Below are 22,054 nucleotides of genomic sequence, written 5' to 3' on the forward strand. Positions count from 1 at the left end.
TTAAATATTGAATACCCTTTTTGCTGTCGCTTAGTTCATTGCCGTTTCACCCAATCGACCAGTCAAGCAACTGCTGGTCTTACGTCCACGAGGGTTCTCTGTACGCACCCACCATCGTTTTAGCGTTCGGGATCTGGAACAATTCACCTTTTAATCGGGGCACATTTGCATATGGGATCGATCGATGTTATGGCTGTAGGCAAATATTTTACTGCCTGGCAGTGAACCTGGCCAAAGGCTGAAATGTTATGAAAGCTTTGACAATTCTTTGGCGTTTATAACTGACCAGAAACACATGTTGGCCTATCATTCGGCAGCTTCCTGATAAGAATGTGCACTGCTGTCAATGCCTTAATGACACATTTCGAACTTTGTTTATTTTGTTTGACTTTTTTTGCTTTTTTTATTAATTTAACAATTAAACAATGTCTGTTTTGCATGTGAGTAATGTATTGATGCGAAGATTGTTAGCCGAAGATAAATTAAAACAAATCTTTACAACATTAATCAAATGGTTTTCAGCAACAAAAATGCACTCGAAAAGTCATTCAACGCGGAGAGAGCGCTAAAGAGAGCGAGAGAGAGAGGCAAAACTAACTCATGCTTTTTACTCACTCACAACTTCCACTCATAACTTCCACTCAAAAGCTAACTCATGCTTGCTGACTATGAAAAATGCAAGTGTTATTTTGTTGTTGTTGTTGTTTTTGTTGTTGCTATCGTTTTCGTTTTCGTTTTCGCTTTCATTGGAAGCTTTCAAGGCAACTTTAGCTGTGGCTGTGGCTTTGGCTTTAAGCCAGCGTCTAGCTTTGGGCACAAGACAACGGGCCAAAGCTCGGCTCTTGGCTTTGTAGCTGTTTCTGCAGCTGTAGTTGTAGCTGTAGCCGTGGCTGTGGCTGTGGCTGTGGCTATAGCTGTTGTTGTCTGTCTGTCTCGCTTGCGCCGTCGCGTCGTTAGCTTTTATTGTTGTTGCTGTTGCTGGCCCGATCATCGTGCGCTATATTTTTTGGACTGCGCCGCGCTGCCCAAGCGAACGTTAACTTTAGTGTGCGCCGACCAGTTTCCGTAGACGGCCACAAAACACGGTACGCAGACGCGACTATCCAAAATAAAAAAATAATTTACACAAAATTTCAATACGACAAAGAAAAGCCAACAACAACAAAGAAAAAACCCAATCGAAGAGCGCTCCGCTTATGTAAGCCCCAGCCTCAAAGTTCTACCCAGTGCAGTGGCAAAGCGCAGCGCTCAAAGTGTAAACACAACAACAACAGCAACAACAACGACAACAACCCCCCAACACAAGAAAAAAGGCAGCAGCTACAGCTCCATTTGAATTAAGCTCGATTCGCAATCTCTCAACTCTCCGTTTTCGTAATCGCAAAACAAAAGCAAAAAGCTAAATAAAAAGCAAAAGAAAAAGAGAAAAAAGTGAATCTGCCTTTCAAGTAATCTCCATTTTAATTTCCATCTCGCTCGCACCCAACAGTCTGACAGTCTGCCATTTTTTTCCGTTGCTACTGCTGCTGCTGCGCCGCGCGTTTTTTATTGTTTATGTTTTTTCGTGTTCTGAGCCCCGAGAGAAGGTTAAGAAGTAATAAAAGCAATACAATCATCAGAATCACAATTGCGATCACAATGAAATGGAATGAGTGAAAAATAAATTTCGTTAACAACAACAAAGTCGTCTGCCAAGCAAATTTCACGCCGTATTTAATCTTGGCGCACTGCCCGCCTGCAGTTTAATCGCAGTTCGTCTGTCTTTTCGTTCGTGTTGTGTGGGTTCTGTGTTCTTCTGGTTCTGCGTGCGATTCTTAGTGTATTCTGCCACTGATGATCTGTGCTGTTCAACAGTTATCAGTTATCAGTTAGCAGTTATCGGCGCGCGTTTCGTTATCGTTATTGCAATCGTCGAGTTCGAGCTAGAGCCAGAAGCTAGAGCTAGAAGTCAAGCACAGGGCGCAGGCGCAGTCGTATACGCGTAACGGTACAAACGTAACGGTAAACTAAACACATGCACACACACAGTCACATCAAGTCCATCGCTAACGAATATCGTGCATGAGAGTGCTGTAGAAATTTGAAAATACTTTCCTAAGCAAAGGATTTTCGCATTAAAGAACAACGTTCTAGAAAATAGACATCATTTGGACGTAGGTAAGCTTTGAACTATAAATAATAATATATGTATTATAATTTAAGCTCAGCAATGTTAAATTTAATTAAAATTTATTTAATTATTGTAGCAAAATTTACATTTTTAATTACCTTTCTTTAATTATTATTACTTTTTTATAGCTAACAATTTATTTGAATCTTAAACAAGTTATGTCATTTATATATTCATATTATAAGTATTATTTAGAATTTATAATTTTTCTTTTCATTTTTTTTTTGTGTTAAACACCATATTTATTATTATTAATTACATAGGTATTATTACATATATTTTATTTCTTTCCTTAATTTTTTTTGCATATTAAATTAATTTCCTTCATATATTTTTTAACTTTTAAATTTAGTTTTAAGCCGTACATTTTTATAACTATATTATTATTTAGATTAAATTTTATTTTATTACTAAGCAATATATATTTTATTATATTTACATTTTTTTATTACTAAATTTATCATACTTTTAATTTAAAAATAATTTATAGGCTTAGTCGCAGTCAATATTTTTTAAAATTTATTTACACTTAACATTAAGTATAAAAATTTATGTCTTTAAACATCTACAGAAATTCTTGATTTGAATTCTAAAAATTGTGTATCACATGATTTCTTGCTGTTAGCAGGAATTTTTACTGGTGCCCAGCGGTTCTTAGAGACAGCATGTCTGTGCCATCTTCGGGCCAAGTCTAAAGTTATAAAAAGTTTATCATTCTATTGAAGACGTTGGCTAACAAATATGTTTCGTTGGCATTCACTAATTTGCAGACATGTTTGTTTAATTAAAACCTTTAACACGTTTTTCCAACAAATTGTTAAGTTTATAAACCTGTTAATTGCCGAAGTAAACAAATCAAATAATACATAATATTTAAGAGAAAATGTATATTCAAATATTAGCTCAAAGTTTTATTGAGGTCTATTCGAAAAGTGGGCTTGTTTCTTGGCGAGGCAATACGTAATTGATTTTGTTTTATTTATTTTTTTATTTTTATTTTTTTGTTTTGTTGTAAATGCACTTTAAAATGACTTTTCCATTGTTGTTGTTGTTGTTATTGTATGCGTTATTATCGCATTGTTGTTGTTGCTGTTGATTTTGTAATATTGCTACAGTTATTATTGCCCGATACGTTTTACTCAGCTCTCTTCGCCTGCCATTGTTGCAATTATTGCAGCTTGTATTGCAACAAAGCGCAGAGAAAGACAGACAGACAGACAGAGAGAGAGAGAGAGAGAGGGAGTGAGCTCTGAAAGCTTTAAACGGCTGCTCAGTGAGTTAGCTTTTAGCTTGTATGCATATCGATCGATAGCTTCCAATCCAGACAATCCGTAACAGTAGATTTGCAACTTTCTATACACTCGAATTCTATGGCTAGCCCTTAGACCATGTTTGTTTATTATTAGGCAAATGTGAATTGTATTTCGCTTTGTCGTTACTCTCCGAATTCAAAGTTATTTGTAGGCCTTGTGTCAGCGGTGTCTGCTGCTCGTCCATCAGCGAGACAGTGTTCACTTTTATTTTTATTTTTTTTTTTTGTTTAATTCATCTTTTATTTATTGTTGTTGCTGTTGTTATTGTTGTTGTTTCATTGACACCGAAGAAGAAACCCGAGTAACCTGTTTGTTTGTCTCTCTGTCCGACAGTCGCCTTTCCGTTTAACTTTTTTTGTGTCTGGCTGTGTGTGTGCGTACGTGTGTTTGTGTGCGTGTGTATGTATTTTATTTAATTGCATTTTTTTTCTTCTTCACCATTTAATAAATAGTTTTCCAGCGTAATTCGTTGCTGATAATGTGTGCATCATTTTATTTTTATCCGTTTGGTAAAACTATTTGCAAAAGCAATTTTATGTAGCAAAAATGTTGAAGATATCTATTTAGGATATATAGTTATTATTTTTTAAGCTATTATTATTACTATTATATATTAGGGATTGGCAATCACTAGAACTATTTAATAAAATATTAATATATAATTAATTATTGACTCTAAGCCATATATTTAAATTATATAATTATTATTATTTTTATATATTGTTTTTTTTTTCATTTAATAACATAGCTTATATACTATATAGAGACTGGAACTGTCAAGCAAAGTAGAAGACTATATAAGCAACTTTGATTTAATTTAACTAAGCTGCTTAACAACATTAAAAAAAAGGTATACAATTTTAAAAATATTATAAAAAATAGTATTATAGATTTAAAATATTAAAAAAAAATATTATTATAATTTTAAAATATTTTGTTAAATTCTTATATTATTTTTTACATTACATTAATTTTTGCATCCTAATAATAAAGTATCTTATAGTAGTATATATATATATATATATATATATATATATATATATATATATATATATATATATATTTAAAATATAATTGATTATATTATATTTATATTTTTTAAATCATTTTGTCTAGAAGCGTTTACTATGTAGACAATGAAGACTTACAAAGTTGAAAGGTTTTAGCTTGATTAATCTTAGCTAATCTGAATTTAAATATACAAAATATCAAACGGCCCATTGACAAATAAACTTCCTGTTTAACATTATAAATATGCAAATTTTGCATAAATTTAATTGCCAGCGAGCAAAGCAAAAGATTTATTAAAAAAAAACGAATTATAAATGCAAATGTCAAAGATGTAATAAGTTAGCTCATTACGAACGAAAAAGCGTAGACAAATACATAATACATGGATGGCTGTGTACACGTACGCGCTGTACTAGCCAAGTTGCTGCTTTTCGACGTCTTCTTCAATTTCAATTTCAATTTCAATTTCACTTTCATTTTGCGGTTTACAGTTTTTCCAACTGGCAACGGCGACCGCAGCGCTGCACGCAAGCTACAAGTTGTTGTTGTTGTTGCTGCTGCTGTGTTTGTGTTTGTGTGTGTGTGTGTTGCATGTTGCATGTTGTAACAGCAGCTGGGAAACAACAACAACAACAGCATTTGCAGCTGCTATAAAACATTTCAATTCCGAAATAATTTTGTTTGCAGCTTGTTGCTGCGGTTGTTGTTGTTGCTTGTTCTATGGCCTAAGCCAGTTATAAATGTATAAATAATTTTTGTTTTTTGGCATTTTCGTTTTGACTGATTTTTGTTAGTCGGAATTTTGGCATTTCTTCTTTTTGTTTTGTTTTAATTATTTGCTGTCTATATATTTAATTAGCTGGTATACGTCGTATACGCAATATGTTTGTTGTTTATGCTTGGCTTTTGTATATACAATTCGCTCAAATGCTCTAATATTGCGTACGCGCAGTGTAAGACGCTCGATATGCTTGAAGTTCGAGAGCATTATTTTCAAGTTTTGTTATATATTTTTGTATAATATATAAATTTAGACATTATGAAATATATTTTATTATATATTATATTTTTTTTATAATCTTCAAGCTAAGTTATAAAACTTAAAGACCTTTTAGCTTGACTTAATCAAATCGTTTGGGCTTGTCAATTAGAGAAATTTATGGCAAATTGTTAACGCATTTCAGCAGCTGCGTCTTTTCGCTGTTGTATTTTTGGTAACCTGCTAGGCGAAGCCATTTGCACAGCTGTTTTGGGTTTCATTAGCTGTCGGCGGCTTTTCAACACACATTCAAGGTACAAGTTCCCAACTCTATTGTTTCGTATATAAACAATAGAAAATATTCGCTCACCCTTTTACACTCACACACACGCAGACAAATTGCAGCTGATTTGAAATGTTGAGCAAATGCAAAGAGTTCAGGTCGCAGACACTTTACGTAATCCTTTCCGTCAGCGTTGTCGCCGTGTCGCTGCAACCTGCAACATTTCAACTTTGAAATCAAATTTATTATCTTTTGTTGGCTTTCGGTTGCTGCGCTCATTTTTTTTTGCTTTTTGCAAAACGCCAACAGTTGAACTTTGTTATGTCACTTTGTTAGGCTACACAGTAGATTATGTTGTGATTTGTGTGGGAGTTTGGATATTCATGTTTGGGCATTCGGCTTGGATACGCGTTGGGCTTAGGAAAGTTGCATTTAAATGTCTCCTTAACGATGCGAAAAGTGTTTGTTAACGATTTAAAAGGTCTCCTATATGTATATATATATATAAATGTATTTCATAAAAAATCATTTAAATTTATTTGAAAGGAAGAATAATTACATAAGAGACAGAGGTGTTTCGCTTTGGTATTATTTTTATCCATCATCATCACCATCGTCATCGTTTCAATGAGCCAATGATTACAGTATTCAATTGCGATGCACATTATATAACCGTTTTACACACAAAATACCATAAAGCGCCCGTCATACGATGTGTGTTGAACTAAAAACCAAAAGCCTCACTCATAATCGCCATTACCTAACCCACAGCACAGCACAGCCCTAAAAAGCCCTGTTGTCGGCTGTCAGCTGTCGACTGTCGGCTGTCGAGTGTCGGTCGCTTCAGTCCCTGAGACATGCCCTAAGCATTTTGCACAGCTTGGCACTAATCTACAAAAATAAGTTCATTATCAAACAAACTGCACAACTAGGCACTAAGTAGCGCGGCCAATGCAAAAGCCGGCAATGATATCAGCTCTGCGGCAGCGGACAAACAGACGTCTTCACCTGGCAGATGGCAGCTGGCTACCTGCCTGGGTAAAGTCTCTTTTTTTTTGTCTTAGTCAAAGCAACGTTGGTCAGTTGTCAATGTCAATTATGTTAAAACGCTGACGCCCCCAGTTTGAAGCGCTGCTGGTTTTGCTGTTGTGTCAGCAAATTGCTAAAGAAAGCCACAGAGCAAGACTAGACAAAGCTCGAATATTTAATACGCTTAGATGAACTGTAAAGTAAGGTATAATTATGGAGAATATTGTCTTAGAGAAGTTTTTAACTGCTGAGCGTGAACTTGGATATATTTTGTAAAGAATTCGATTTACTAAGAAACAAATTTCACATTTTTATGAATAAGTGAATTTGGTTGTTATTAGAGCTGTCCGAGTGAAACTTGTAGATTAAATCGGTTCAGTATGAGATATAGCTGCCATATAAATTGCTGATAATATATGGGTGCTTACTGAAGGAATTCCTTTTTATTTTTACAAATTCAAAATGTTGCAAAAAGCTTTTAAAAATTGTTCTTTAAATCTATTATATTTATTTATTTATTATTTATTATTCACCGACCTTCATTGTTCCCTATTAAATTAATATTGTGAAGATCATTTAATTTAGTATTTAAAGAGCTTAATGATAATGTTTACTCTTTCTACTCTCTCTAACATTAGCGCAAATGTATATTCTCTATTCTCCAAATAAAATATTTGTTCAGAGAAATTTTTTCGTCCTTTTAAATTAATAAAACTATAAATTGGAATATAAATAAAGCTTAAATTTAAATTTAAATTTTACAAGATTTAAATATATTTATTTATATAAATAATATAAATGAACCTTATAGTTGCTAGACTATGGCAAAAAAGAACTTAGTGATTTTATTAAAATAACATTAATTAAGCTACGTCGAGCTGAAACAAAATAGCTTACAAAACAAAAGCTTTTCATATAATTCAACACTTGTATAATTATTATTTGTATTTAGATTAGCATCTCTAAACATAGCTTATATATATTTAAAAAAAACTTTTAGCTTAAGCCAAACCTAAAAGAAAACAAACTACTTTTTAGTACAATAACAACAATTGTTAGCCTAACTTTATATAATACAAAAACGAACATTTGCCCCACGCTGACCTATAGAGTTGCTGTAGTTGCTTATGCCTATGCGTTACATATTTGACGAAAAAATTATAATACACTCCACTAGGGTTTTTTATGATCACAGACAGTTAAGAGCACATAGAGCTCGAGTGTTTAAAAACTAAGCGAAAGAAACTAACAAAAGTTGCCATAAACAGACAAAATGCATTGGCGAAAGGCAAGAGGGAGATAAAGAGAGAGAAAGAGACAGAGAGAGAGAAGACAGACACTCACTCTGTGAAATATGTACGGCAAGTGTCTGTGTCGGCATAATTATGCGGAAGCTGACAATGCAACTTGCTTCATTTTTTGTAGCTCTGGCGACCCCTCTCGCAGTTGCATGCAGCTTGTTGCGGCTTTCTTAACAATTTTCTTTCAATGCCTTTTGGCATAATTCCACACACAGGCAAAGACAGTAACAATGCTTGTGGCCCAAAAGCGTTTTAGCTGTTCGGCTTTCTTAGCGCTTCTGTTTTGGTGACGGCTTTTAAATTGGCCACAAAGCTTAATTGCCTCGGCAAACAGTGCGAACTGTGAAAAACTGTTGCCGTTTGATGTCTATTACATAATCTACACAGTTGGCCATGCACGCGATGCTACTGTCAGTCGTATAAGAGCGTGCACATGACAACACCTAACACACACATATAATATATACATATATATTATATATAGCAACTATATTGATCTGATTTGTTATTGTGCAAGTTCTCTTCAGGCATTGCCATAACCATAACCTTGAGCCGAAGCTCCATCATCATTGTAGCATACAAAAACTGACCCTAATCGACCTTAATTATGCAAACGTCAAACATCGAATTTGACAAAAATGGCCAAAGCCAGCCCAAGATAATATATATGTATCTGTAGTTAATATATTCGATCAGCTTGATTCCGTTTATTTTTGGATTTTGCATATGACTTTCTGATTTGTTTGCCGCATAACTGTAGCAGCCATAGATTTATGCAAAGCACAGGTGTGTCATAACGTACCAAAAACGTACCATAAATACGTCACTTTTGGGAGCATTCAATAAATATATATACATATTGCTTTATACCCTGCTTCATGTGTATGTTGAGTATATGATTTCTTTATATATTTCTTGTGTTATTCTATATATAATGTTATTTATATACGATGTATATGCATATGTATGTGTGTAAAGGTATACAAGACTTGGCTAAGATGTTCAGCTGTAGTGCAGCTAGCAAGAGTTTCTCATAGATCAACTAAAAATATTTCAATTTTACAGGGTATCAATGGTTCATAACAATTGAACTTCAGAACCAACAGCCTTTGATTCTCATGTACATACATGTTTTATAAGTATTAAAATATATGTTATATATAACTTATTATGTCTCTAAATACAGGGTATTTATTAGTACATATATGCCTTAATCGCAAATATATTTCACCTTAGCGCTTTCAACCGTTAATCGACTGGCGAGATATTAACAATAATCTCCAATATTGTTGTAGCAAAAGTTATGATTGCATTTCTTCTTTTGTCTTGCTGACTACAGGGTATTTAATGCCTGAGTCGATTTCTATTTCATAGCTTTTCGTTGACATTCGAACATGAATTCGTCATAATTTGACACCTTGATGAATTCATTTCGTTTTGATGATGTTTCATTTTTCTATTGTGTTTCGTTTTTGATTTTTTATTTTTTTTTTTTGTCTCAGTCGGGTGAAAGTCTCGCCCAAGGTTATTCACGATATTTGGCCGCTGAGAGTTGTTTGCCCGTTTAGCTGAGTTGGTGGCTTTGAACTTACCTGTGGCTGAGGGCCATTTGCCCTGTGGGCAATCAGCCAAGTGAACTTGACAAAGATTTAGATTTAACTTTGCAGTAATTACCAAAAATTGTTTGTAAAACTCGGGGAATAATTCTTCTTTTATGACTTGAAAATAAAATATATTTTTCATAGCGCTCACTTGAGTTTAAAATTGCTAAAAATATGTTTTAGTAGTAATATAAATATAAAAGTGATGAATGAGATTCGCTTGAAGAAATAGAAGGAATGGGTAGAAGAGTTAATTTAAAATATTTTTTAATACCTGGATAACAAGCTTTGATAAAGTTTTTTTTTTTGAAGAAAATATATGTATTTTATTAGCATACATAAAATAATCTAAAAATTAAAGTTAATATAATATATTTTTTACTATACATAAATTAAATTACTTTTATATTAATTATATTTTTTTATATTACATTTTATATATTTTTTATTATTTTTCTGTTCATTCAAATATATCCATAAATCTGCTATAGAATATTTTAAATCAAGTTTTTTGCCTAAGTCTTTTGTTTAGGTATCGTTTTCGTTAATATTAACTAATTACATCTGCACGTTGGCCATTAACCCGTGAGTGACCCACTAATGTCTTCATCGGTAAGTGGTCTAATTGGCAGGCTGGGCTTCGCCCGTGGGCTGCTCCCAGACATGCCCCTTCTAAACGTCTCTTGTCGACTGAAACCCCATTAAAATCTCAACACATTTGACGCAAATGCACGCCCTCGTAACGAACATGTCTTTGGTTTCTTTCACTTCTGCCCGCCCAGGCTGACAAAAGCTATTCCAACTATTGCCGGCAACAATTTCTAAGTAAGTGTCCATAATTCACAATTAAATGTTTTGGTGAATTTTCACTTTCTGAACCGAATGGGCACAGCTGCAGATGCGGGAACGCCTATGCGCCTTTGCCTTTTGCCTATTTTGCTTGCCGTTGTGTCTACATGCATAAGATACATATGAAACTGTATTTATTTGCTTAATTTGCATTAATAGCTATTTCGATTTGATCATGATTGAATGAAGTAGTTTTCTAATTAGAAATCAGGTTTACCTTTTGTTTAGTTTGTTTCACTGAGCAGCTGCTCTAAGACTCTTCTTCCTTTTTCATTTTCGCTCTTTTAAAAAATTTGCTTGTTACTTTTTATTTACATCTTAAAGCCTGATGCGTACATTTGGATTACAGATTCCGTTTTAGATTAGCCTCGAAATCTTTCGCTTTAATATATTGTGCTTCTGGTTCACTAAGTAAAGTTAGCCTGCGCAGCTGAATTCTCTAGATTAGTAGCAAAAAAATACATTTTCAAAAGATTTCTCTGCCCTCAAAGTTTTATAGAAATAATGCTCTTAACAAAATAATAGTAAAATAATAATATAGTCATCTTAAATTATATTAATGAGCTGCTCTCATATTTGCATACAGTTTTAGCTTGATATCCAGTCTACAGATAGACTTAAGCTCAATTTACTGTCTTCATTTCATGTTCTATATATGCATTGCTTAAGTTAAATTGTCATTAAAATACAAGAAACTTTCTTCACGCCTTTTCCACTTTTTTTTTTTGTTGCATTTTGCAGCTCTTGCAAAATTTGCATACAAATTGCCCTAAAAATTGATATCTCAAGAGTTGCTGCCGCCTGCGTGCGGCTGCCCTGCAGCGCCTGCTGCAAGCTGAAAGACAAATGTCATGCAATTTGTTGTAAGAGTCGATGTTGCAAAATGCAACAGCAACAGCAGCTGTCATTGTTGTTGTTGTTATTGGGCAGTTTTGTTTGTTTTGTGTTGGTTTGTCAAAGGTCTGGCCATGTCGATGTGGATGCTGTTGCCGCCTCTTGCCACGCATCGCTGCATCATTATTGACAATTAGCCGCATTCGATGGCATTTATGCCCGGACGGATGTGCGCCAGCAACAACAACAACAACAACACTGCTGTTTCTTATTTTAGCTGTTTTTCGTGTTGCTTCTTGGCCTTACGCAACAATTAATTACAGCCAACGGGCCAGAAAAGTTGTTTTTTTTTTTTACAATAAATACAAAATTATTAATTGTAAAGTTGCAACAGTTTCACGACTAGCAGAGGATGCAAGCATAATAATATCCATTTAAGCGTAAAAAAAGGGGCAGCTCAAGTAAATGGGCAGAGCGCAATAAGCACTGAGACAGGTCTGCGCTTTAAGCATGCTAAATGCAATTTGCATTTGGCAATAGTCAGAGGTGAAATAAAAGAATTTTGATTGGATTAATATTGTTTATATATGAGCTGTATATTTTTATATATTTTATATATATTTTTGTATATTTCTTTTTATATTTGTATTTATATTTATATTTATATTTATATTTATATTTATATTTATATTTATATTTATATTTATATTTATATTTATATTTATATTTATATTTATATTTATATTTATATTTATATTTATATTTATATTTATATTTATATTTATATTTATATTTATATTTATATTTATATTTATATTTATATTTATATTTATATTTATATTTATTCATATTTTCTATTTATTTTATTATATTTATTCTTTTTTCTTTTTATTGCAGTCCAAGTTCTTTAAGCCAACCCCTAAGATACACAGCATAAAATGTTCTCAATACTTGGCTCAATCATAGCGCTTGTATTGGCCAGCACAATATGCCAGGCACTGCCAGATGTAAGTATCTATTATACGATATAACGCCTTGAGCTATATAGATATAGGCTTAACACGTTTGCCGAAGAACAACTCATCAATCAATTCAACGCAATTGTTTTCGAGGGGCACTCGATAAGACAATGACAGTTAACTGTTTTATTTGACATTTGAATGCTTACAGAGGACAGCAACAGCAGCAACAACAAACGACCGCCAGAAATGAAATTCATTGTCATTTTATGGCCCGCAATCGCACTGTGCGTAATTAGCATTTAAAAAAAAACATTTTTTGTATATTAATTAAATTACAAAACTATTTAAAGCGAGCAAAAGACGCGGGGAATTCAGTTATATGAGCTTTACTCCAAGTGAGTCGCTCAGCTATCTCTCTCTCTCTCTCTCTCTCTCTCTCTGTCTCTTAGTCTTTCTCTTTCTGTCTTCTACGCCCTCAACAACGCCCGCAAGAGACAAATGGCATTGTTATTAAGCATATACACACACATACATATATATGTTGTGTCTGTGTGTGCAGCTCTCATTGAAAAAACAAACGCACGCTCAGCTTTTGTCTCGTAGAAAAAATAATAAAAAAAGCTTCGCCAACGAATTATGGCCAAGGTCAAATGTAAAATGTTCTTGTAATCATTTCGACTGACTTTCGTATTTTAGTGTTTGCCTTTTGACTGCGCTTGCAGTGGTTGTTTTCTTTTTAATTTCATGCTGAGCTATAGGCACGCCCCTATCCCTTCACTGTATCTGTGTGTGTCTGGCTGTGTTCTTTAACGGCAAACAGTGAGAGTTTTACAAAGCTTGTTAAACTGATTTATGTTTTGGGGCACAGACGATCGCCCAGCTTGCTTGTTGCCATATTTAGTCACTGAAAACAGTTAAGCGTGCTTTCTGATTATAAAAATTTCCTTCATGTTTTACCATGTAGCTTATGTTATGTTAACCTATTTTTTAGATATCAATCAATGTAAGGAGAGGGAGGGAAGGTAATTGAAGCGCGCTGTAAGCTTGAATTATACTCTAAGCTATCATTTGATTATCTTGAAATTGGTTATGATCTTCAACAAGTTTAATTAATGGCTTTTATGGCCAAGAATTTTCTACCGTTTAAAGCAATTTTCCAGCGTTGTTGTTTGCTTCCCGCTACCTCTGCCTCGTTGTCTATAGCAATAAGGTCTGCTTATAGCTGAGGCTTGGCCTGTCAGATGATTTTAACAGCTGAACAAATTTGAATTTAAGAATTCAAGCATTGTTTTCTAGCAATTAAAATAGATTTCCTCTTTTTTCTTAAGTCTTTAAATTTGATTTATGATAAAATATTAGTTGCAATTTATTAGCTCAAGAATGAGACCTAACTCATCTTTATAGGCAGGGTCTCCCATGCCGTGTAAATAGAAAAGTAAAAGAGAATTGCTTTTCTCTTGTCCTCTGCTTACACTTAACCCTTTTGTATATTTGGAATGCTCGTCAATTACCCAAGAGATGCGAATGAGTTGGACATCAACACCATTTTCAAGCTTGAACCGCTGGCTTGGCTGAGGGTTCGACTTTAAATTTAAAATTAATTAGAATTTTATATGCACGTACAGATTGTTTAGATATATAAATTATGTTCCAAACACATAATTGAATATCATATTATTTATTTTCTATAAATTAAGTTAATTTATATTTTTAATGCTAAAAGCAAAAGACATTTTTCTGTAGACCCAATTCTTTAACTTCTCTTCACATAGCTAATTTGACTTTTCTTAATAAAGTAGAAAGAATTTATGTTACTCTCTACTAAGACACTCGCTGCCTTCTAGAGCTACCCTTATGTGTCTATTTTAAATAACTTTACAGTACATTAGCTGACTATATTTCACTTCACTCACTTCTGCCAAGCTCAAGTAGAGATCTATCAATTAATGCCAGCATACAACAGCTCAACTCCGTTTCTGAATTTGCTGTCATTTCCTTGACACTACGATATGAGAGCAGAGTTGTTGTACATTAGATGGTTGGATTTCCACACGTGCTTGAATATATTAACAGAGAAGCTGCTTGCAACACGGACTGAGAGTCAAGACTGAGTCTGAGTATCCGATTGCAACTAAGACTGCAATTAAAGTTGACTTTTTGCGTGCCAGCAGCAGCATCATAAAATTGTAGACAAAAACTATGACGAGGCCCTTCAAATCGCAACGAAGCATAAAAAATTATGAAAAGCAACTGGCCAAAAGCTGAGACAAACAGCACGAAAACTTTGCAGCGTTTCAAGAATCGATTCGTTATGAATGCATGAGTCAGCCAATTGCAGTTTGTTGTTGTTGTTGTTGTTCGTAGTCTATAAATATTTTATATGCTGTCCTGAGTAAAAAAATATGAAATTGCCTTCCTCTTCCTAGCTGCTGCTTGAGCCTTTTAATTGCGAAATCAAGAACTTTGGCGTCTGAAATTTGTGTGGCACGACTCATTGTTGCATTTTGTCAGAGGCTGTGCTCTGGCTGCTTGTCACGCTCGACTTTTATCTCTGGCTGCGACTTAGGTTTGGGTCACGTTGCCCGCCAATGGCCGAGCGAGTGTTGTGTCTATAAGTATACCATGCATCTGAGTAATATTCTAAAGATAAATGAAGTAAGAAATGTTAAAAATTTTATGCGCAAACAATTTTCCATTGAACTGTGCTGTGTTTGACTTTTTCAAGTTAAAGTTCCTCAATCTTCACCTCTTAGACTAATTCATAAAAAACAACTAAATGTGCCTTTGAAGCAGTCCCAAAAATTCATTGAAATCTGAGTTAGGTTGACAATGAGACGCTGGCGTCTCAGCGAAATGACTTTCGCATTAGGCACAGTCGCTGACGCCTATGATGTTATGGCACTCTGAACTTTTCACACTTTGTTAATTTTGTGCCCAAACAGAAATCAGACTTGGGGAGAAGATTGAAAATAACAACAGAAGCATTTGTTAATTTCCGGCGTTAGTCGCGGCGCGGCAAGGTCAACATACCCCAAGCACAAAAGGTAGCTAAACATATTATAATGATCATGATTATGACTATGATCATACTATCTGCTACTTCTACTTGATCTGTAACTCAATTGCGCTGAAGTATATAATTTCTTTATGTGATTTGCTTTGGCATAAGGTCGAGTGACACTCTGGCGAGCATTCGTATTGAGAGAGCCATCGATTTGGATGTTGACTTTGACCGGTGCATGAAAATTGCACAACGCAAAAGAGATAAGTAGTCGATGTGTGTGTGTGTGTGTTTATGCCATAAACAGAGTATTGGCCTCCCCGTGGCCAATTTGAAGCACACTTTTTGCGCTAATATGGCGGCTACACCTTTTACTTTGAGTTTTGCTGGCAGCCACAGTCGCAGTCGGACTTACCATGCCGGTTATATCGGGCGTATGAGTAATCACACAATTTCAGTAATTGCGCGCACAAAACAGCAGCAGCAGCAGCAGCAGCGGCAGCAACAACAACCGGACAACGAGCAGCAAACAGCAAACAGCCAACAAGCAGCAACAACAACAACGCCAACTATACAAATTACAAACACAAATTTCACAATATTCGTCATTGCACCCCGTCGAAAATTAAAGCGCGCGCCGCTTGGACAAATGGCCAGCAGCCGTCGCCGTTGCTGTCGCAGTTGTTGCTCTGAGCCATCGATGAATGATTAGCTGGGATTCAGCTCACTGGTTCACAGATCTTTCTGAAGCTGTGTGACATTCAAATGACAACTACTTGAAGTAATCGATTGATTGAAGCAAGGCTCGCAGCCAAGCCCCGAAAATTTTGCAAATTTACTTCTTTTTTCCATGCTGAACCGAAGCAAACTAACCAAAACTAGTTGCTTAGTAAATAAACCCAGTCTATAAGCCGGAACTAAACATAATTTTTGTATTTTAAATATAGTGTGAGTGAGTGAAGAGAGAGAGAGAGAGAGAGAGAGTAAATAATTTACTCTTTGCTTAAGTTTGGCTAGACGTAAGTTTGACGTTTGCAAATTTGTGAATCGCTAAAATTTGAAAAATATTTGATATTTCACGTATGTGAAAATGAATTTTACTAACTGGCAGTTAATGCAGAAAACAATTGTGAGTAGTTAAGTAAATGAAACATAATTTTTTTTGTGAATGTTAGGGCTTGGCTCTATGTAAAAGGGTAGCTTTTCCCTTAACTGAAAATTTATTTAATTCTCCAAAAAATAGCAAATTTCTGTCAATTTAATTCAAGCTGAAATACAAACATTTATTCCTTATTGAAAAACGATTCAGTTGAGCTTAATTTCTGGCTCTGTGATTCATTTGAATTGCGTTGCCAGCCCTGGGCTGGCTAAGCTTAATCGCCGGCGCTGATCTTGTTCATCAAATGGCTTTTGCATAATTTGCTGTTAGCTCCCATTAATTGCAGTTAATTGGCAGCAAGGGCCCCTGCCCCTGTTGTCTCGCCGCCTCATATTGCCAACTGGCCAAGTGTTGATTGGTGTTTGGTGCTTGGGGTGTGGCCCCATTTGGCATTTGCATATTGCAAATTGCTGCAGGTGCAGCTTTCCCAATGTACGAATGCAGCCCCAGGAAGCCCTAAGAAACAAGCACAGCATCAGCAGCAGTAGCAGCAGCAGTATCATCGTTCCTCAACACATTTACACTAACAACTCCGAGTCAGACGAAACTTGGCTTCAGTTTCACTTTCAAAGAGCTGAGACTCGACCCCCAGGAGCGGCTGCAGCATCTCTCTCGCTCTGATCGTCTGTGACCAAAACACGTTTCAAATGAAAGTAAAAACTCTTGTGGCATTGTCTGTCTCTCGTTCGCCGTGGCTCTTTGCGTTTGTTCACCTGTCGCCGTTGTTTCATCTGACTACGTCGAGGCGCTCTCTCAATTAAAATAGAATTATCATGCTAACTGTTATACAACGGACAACAACATTTTTACCCCACAGACAAACAACGAAAACCAAAAAAATATTGCTGCTTGAATCTATGTTGTTTACCTTGTCTTCTTCTTAACTGTTTGTTTGTTTGCCGTTGTTTTTGTTGTTGTTGTTGTCGTCATTTGCTGTACGATTTTTGAGTCATTTCGGTGCGGCGCACCATTTGTGGCTGTATAAAATGCAAGAAATTTGCCTAAATTGCCGGCGAAACTTTTTTGTTTGTGGCTCGCTTGTAGCATGCAGCAAGTTCGCTGCCTAAGTCTTTTGTTTTTGCCTGCCGGCCTGTGTCAGTTGTTAAAGGAAATTCTAGTCTGCTCTGACCCTGTAACAAATTTTGCCAATTGGCGATTTGTTGCGGCCTCTTGGAATCCAAACATGCGGCAAATATTTGTGCCAAAAAAAAAACTAAAAATTGGAAACGGAAATGCGGCTTAGATGTGAGCATATAACCCAGTTAAAAACGAATATTGAAAATCGAAAAGACATTCATAAGCTAAGGCTATTTGGCACAACTAAGTGGCTTACGAGAGTTTTTTTTTGGATTTCACGCTAAACCGTGTTAGGCAATTGAAATTGTTTGAGTTGGCGCTGAATGACTGGGAAATACCCTAGAGGAATAGGCAAGAAGGGAATTTGCATATAAGCGAAGTTAGGCTGATTGGCAGAGGCTGAAGTATAAGAAAAATCCAGGGCATACCTGGCTAGATAATACGCTGGGAGAATAGGAAAGACTAGATGATGCCCTACAGAGAATTGATATATTATAATAAAAAATTAAATGAATGAGAGGGCAAAGTGTTTCAAGGATAATGAATGCGTTCTAGTAGGGCATGCTCAACTAGGAGATGCCATGGAAGAATAGTGGAGACTAAGAGACAGCCCAGAGGTTTAGACTATAATAGAAGTTACTTGTCAGAGAAGGAAGTATGTTTTGCAAAAATAAGAAGCGGAAGTTAAACATGGCTAACTGTGTTTCAGTAGGGCATATCTGACTAGGAGAATAGGGTTGACTACAAGATACCCTAGAAGAACAGAGTAAGTCTAATTGGCAAAAATAAGAGATGCGCCATATTTAGCAAATCAAAATCAGGTTAAACTGTTTTAGTAAGGCATACCCGACTAGTACATACCCTGATAAATAAATAGATTATTCATATAAAAAATTCACGAATTAAATAAGTTTGAGAGAAGGAAAGTTGGCATGCACGACTATGTCATACTCTGGCATGTAACAGAAAATATTCATTATGCATCAACATGCAAAAATTTAGATATTATATGTATAATGTGCAGCAGACAGAGATCTTTAAGACAACATATATATGCTATATATTTGAAGCTCTTATTCTTATACAGTTCAAAGAAAATTATAATATATCTAAATAGAATTGTTTCTATTCAACCAGTCAGGTCTTTTAAAGAAACCCCCACAGTTGAGCTCAAACAATATCTAAAACCAATCTGCAAATCAATCCGATTTGGCCAACAACAAAGTAAAGCAACAACAATTGCGTGCAAATTAAAATGAATTTATAACAATAAAACAGAATTTGTTATTAATTAATGTATGCAATTATTGTGCTCTCAATACACGTTTCATAGTTTCGTATACACGCACTGGCGATAACAGTACACGCAAACGGTTTTAGCCGTTTGTTTGTTTGCTTCTTGGTTTTCCTTCAGGTGCCCCTCCCCCCGCCTTACGCCTTGGGCCAAACGGCATGCGACGATCTGACCCTGACCTACTTGCTGAAGATACTCGAGCGAGCTGCGACCGACAAGCCTCGGCCCGGCTCAGCTCAGTTTAGTTCAGTTCAGTAGAGCTCAGCTGAGTCGTTAATCTTTAGACCACTTGAGTGGCCGTGCAAACAAAAAAGCGTATTCAACTATAGCCGTATAAACACTTGTGCCCATGGCATGCCTTTATTGCATTGAATTATTGATAATTTCTCAATGAATACTTTAACAATTGCTACAATTTGTAGCAGCCCTCCGGCTGCTGTATCTTTTCAATAATTCACTCATTCACAACTCTTTCTCTTTATGTTTAGTTGCACAAACAAATGTCGCCGGAGCAACTGCATTCGGTTTTCCATGTGGACACACACGACGCCGTGCCGCACTATGAGCTCGTGCAGCTTCTGCACCACTCGTCGCACGGCGGACTGCAGCGCAAGCGTCGCAGCATCGACGAACGCAGCAATGCGCTTGCCCAGAAGCCGCATCATGTGAAAAAGGATCTGAGCAAGAATGCCTACTACAGTGAGCTGAAGCAGCAGGCGGCTGCCGCTGGCGCTGGCAGGAGCAATAATCATCTGCTTGGCGACGACATCAGCTCCATCAAGGCGCACAATGTGTCCTTCAGCGCTTTCGGCAATCACATGAATCTCACGCTGCGCGCCACGCAGGGCCTGTTCAAGGGCGCGCCCCATGAGCTGCGCATGTGGTCGGTGGGCAGCGAACCAAATGCCACGCATGGCTTGGATCTGCACGAAATTCTTGATGAGAAGGTGAGTTCAGCGTACTTTAAAGATGATCAAGACTCTTGCTAAACAAAATTCTAATAAGTTTTTGGCCACTCCCCAGGTAACATTAACAACATTTATTGTATCTTTTGATTTTGCTTTTGCCATGATTTGTGCTTTTGTTATTGATCACGTTTCTGTGGCTACCTTTTTGATTGGTTTTTCTTGAACGTTTCTTGCACTTTCATTGTTACATCATGAGTTGTAACATTCGTTGGCTTTTGTTATTTTATTCGTGCTTTGATTTCGGTAAGCATTTGCTTTAATACCCTAGCAGAAGTTGTGATGTGATGGGGTATATGTGGCTTACTAGATATACAAAGAATATCTCTTATATAGATAGATGCTGTAAATAAGGAGATCGAGGGAATAAGTTAAGTGAATGAAATTGCTTCTACTTGTCTCTTTATATACACTTATATAAATACTTTGTTAAGAACTGAAAGATATTTCATTTTAATATAAATATCTAGGCGCTTTTGCATTTTGTTTATACAAAAATTATTCAATTTTTTATAATTTCTTCTAACAATTTCTTAAAGCTGTCAAATATCGACATTTACTTTGATTTGAAGCCAATTTTTAGCATTTTTAGTTTTATTTTTGATACCTCTCTTAATACCTGAAACTTGTTTATGGTTTTAAATCAAATCTTAAAAAATATGTCAGGCACAAAAAAATTTGTATATATTTTTAAAAAGTTTATAACAATTCTTTAATTATTAGACTTTTTCCTATTTTTATCGTTTACTTCCTTTTAGCTGTTCTTACAGACTTAACCTTTTGATCAGTTGACGTTGATCTTCATTTCTTGAGCTTGACTTCTTTGTCCAGCTCTCTCAATCTTGCTCTCTTGTTCTTCAGCTCTTGATATATGTACACTAAGCTCTTTGTATGGACTCCTAAAGCATTTATTAACATTGTTTACGCTATATACAGTTTAGATATTATATATAGTTGCTATACGTCCCATATCAAAACTTCACCTCTTGGCTGTCATACAGGGTATCAGCTAGTCTAACACTTCCACCTAGAGCTGCTTAACTTGTTATTTATTTGTTTTTGTCTAGCTATGTCTTCTGCTTTTAAGTAACCAGACTTTGCAGCTTATTTTATTTTCTTATCAGCATTCGCTTTAGTTGCGCGTCGTTTGTTGTTTTTTTTTTATTTTTTCTGTGCGAATCTAATCAAAATTAATTGGCCATGTGATAAATAGATTAGAGAGCCAAGCTTCAGTTGAACTACATTTTGTGTTATGCAAGAAACAAAACTAAAAAATTAGTAAAGTCAAGGACGTGCGGAAATCGGCTTATATAAAGCAGCTGGCCAGATAAGCGCCGCTGACAGCCGTTGACACTAAAGCGACAATTGATAGTCTTAAAAGCAAGAGACACACACATTATGCAAAGTAATTATTATTAATAGAAATTACAAATTTTTGATTGTATAATTTATGAAATTTAATAAAAAAAATATTTAATAAGCTTCGCTGCTTTGGGCATATCCAATGCTTTGCTCTTACCCAAATTTGATTAAAGTACAAATCATTTAATTTCCAATTAAACTCACACAGACGGACACAACTAAAGCACTTTTCGTGTCTGCGACTTCGCCATGAACATGAACGTGACTTATTTCAATTATGAGTGCACACTTTCTTTTGCCTTGCTTCTATGCATTAACTGTTATTTACAGTAGTATACAAACACACACACACGCCAGATAATTATATGCCCAATGGCATGGGGCGTTACCTCATGTGTAAGCACTTACTAGGTTATTTTTATGATATGACTTTGGCTGCGACGCCAAGTTTAGAGACAAACGATCGATACGCTCGACTTTCGGGCATTTATTACCGAATGCGAATTGCTGTAGGAACGTCAGCTGTACATAAAAAGTAACAAAAATAAAAGCAGAAAAAAATGATTTTAATGCAAGACACAAACTTCGGAAATGAAAGTGAAATGTCATGTCAGGCGACAGGCGAAAAAGAAAAGATTGCTGGCTGGCTGGCTCTCTCGACTTCTTTCGGACTCCACTCGACGGTTCACTGTGATTTATGTGTGATAATTCAACTGCTAAGCCGCTGCGAAATGCGGAAAAATTCATGTGTGTGTGTGTGTTTGTGACTGTCATTTTTATTGGAAGATTTTGGCTTATTTTTTATTTTAATTAAAAGAAAAATGCGGCTGCAACATGACTGCAAGTCTCCCACTCGACATTTTC

The 22,054-nt window shown here is 35.5% G+C and overlaps 1 protein-coding gene across 6 annotated transcripts in view; it reads left to right on the forward strand.

The window, feature by feature from the left end:
* The first annotated feature begins 1,035 nt into the window (after nt 1-1,035).
* The window catches only part of LOC111601215 (venom metalloproteinase 3), a 58,852-nt gene continuing 37,833 nt past the window's right edge, over nt 1,036-22,054 (forward strand). For 5 of the 6 annotated variants that reach the window (XR_003944123.1, XM_023317708.2, XM_023317709.2 and 2 more), the window contains exons 1-3: nt 1,036-2,157; nt 12,268-12,377; nt 19,352-19,810. Coding sequence is in view for 5 of the 6 variants with exons in the window: in XM_023317708.2 (XP_023173476.2) it covers nt 12,309-12,377; nt 19,352-19,810 (528 nt within the window). In the remaining variant the exon portion in view is untranslated. The remainder of the gene's footprint in view (nt 2,158-12,267; nt 12,378-19,351; nt 19,811-22,054) is intronic. The other variant, XM_030222720.1, reaches the window with a different exon arrangement.

This window comes from Drosophila hydei, unplaced genomic scaffold (genome assembly GCF_003285905.1).
Source record: "Drosophila hydei strain 15085-1641.00,03,60 unplaced genomic scaffold, DhydRS2 tig00000060-arrow-pilon, whole genome shotgun sequence".
NCBI lineage: Eukaryota > Metazoa > Arthropoda > Insecta > Diptera > Drosophilidae > Drosophila > Drosophila hydei.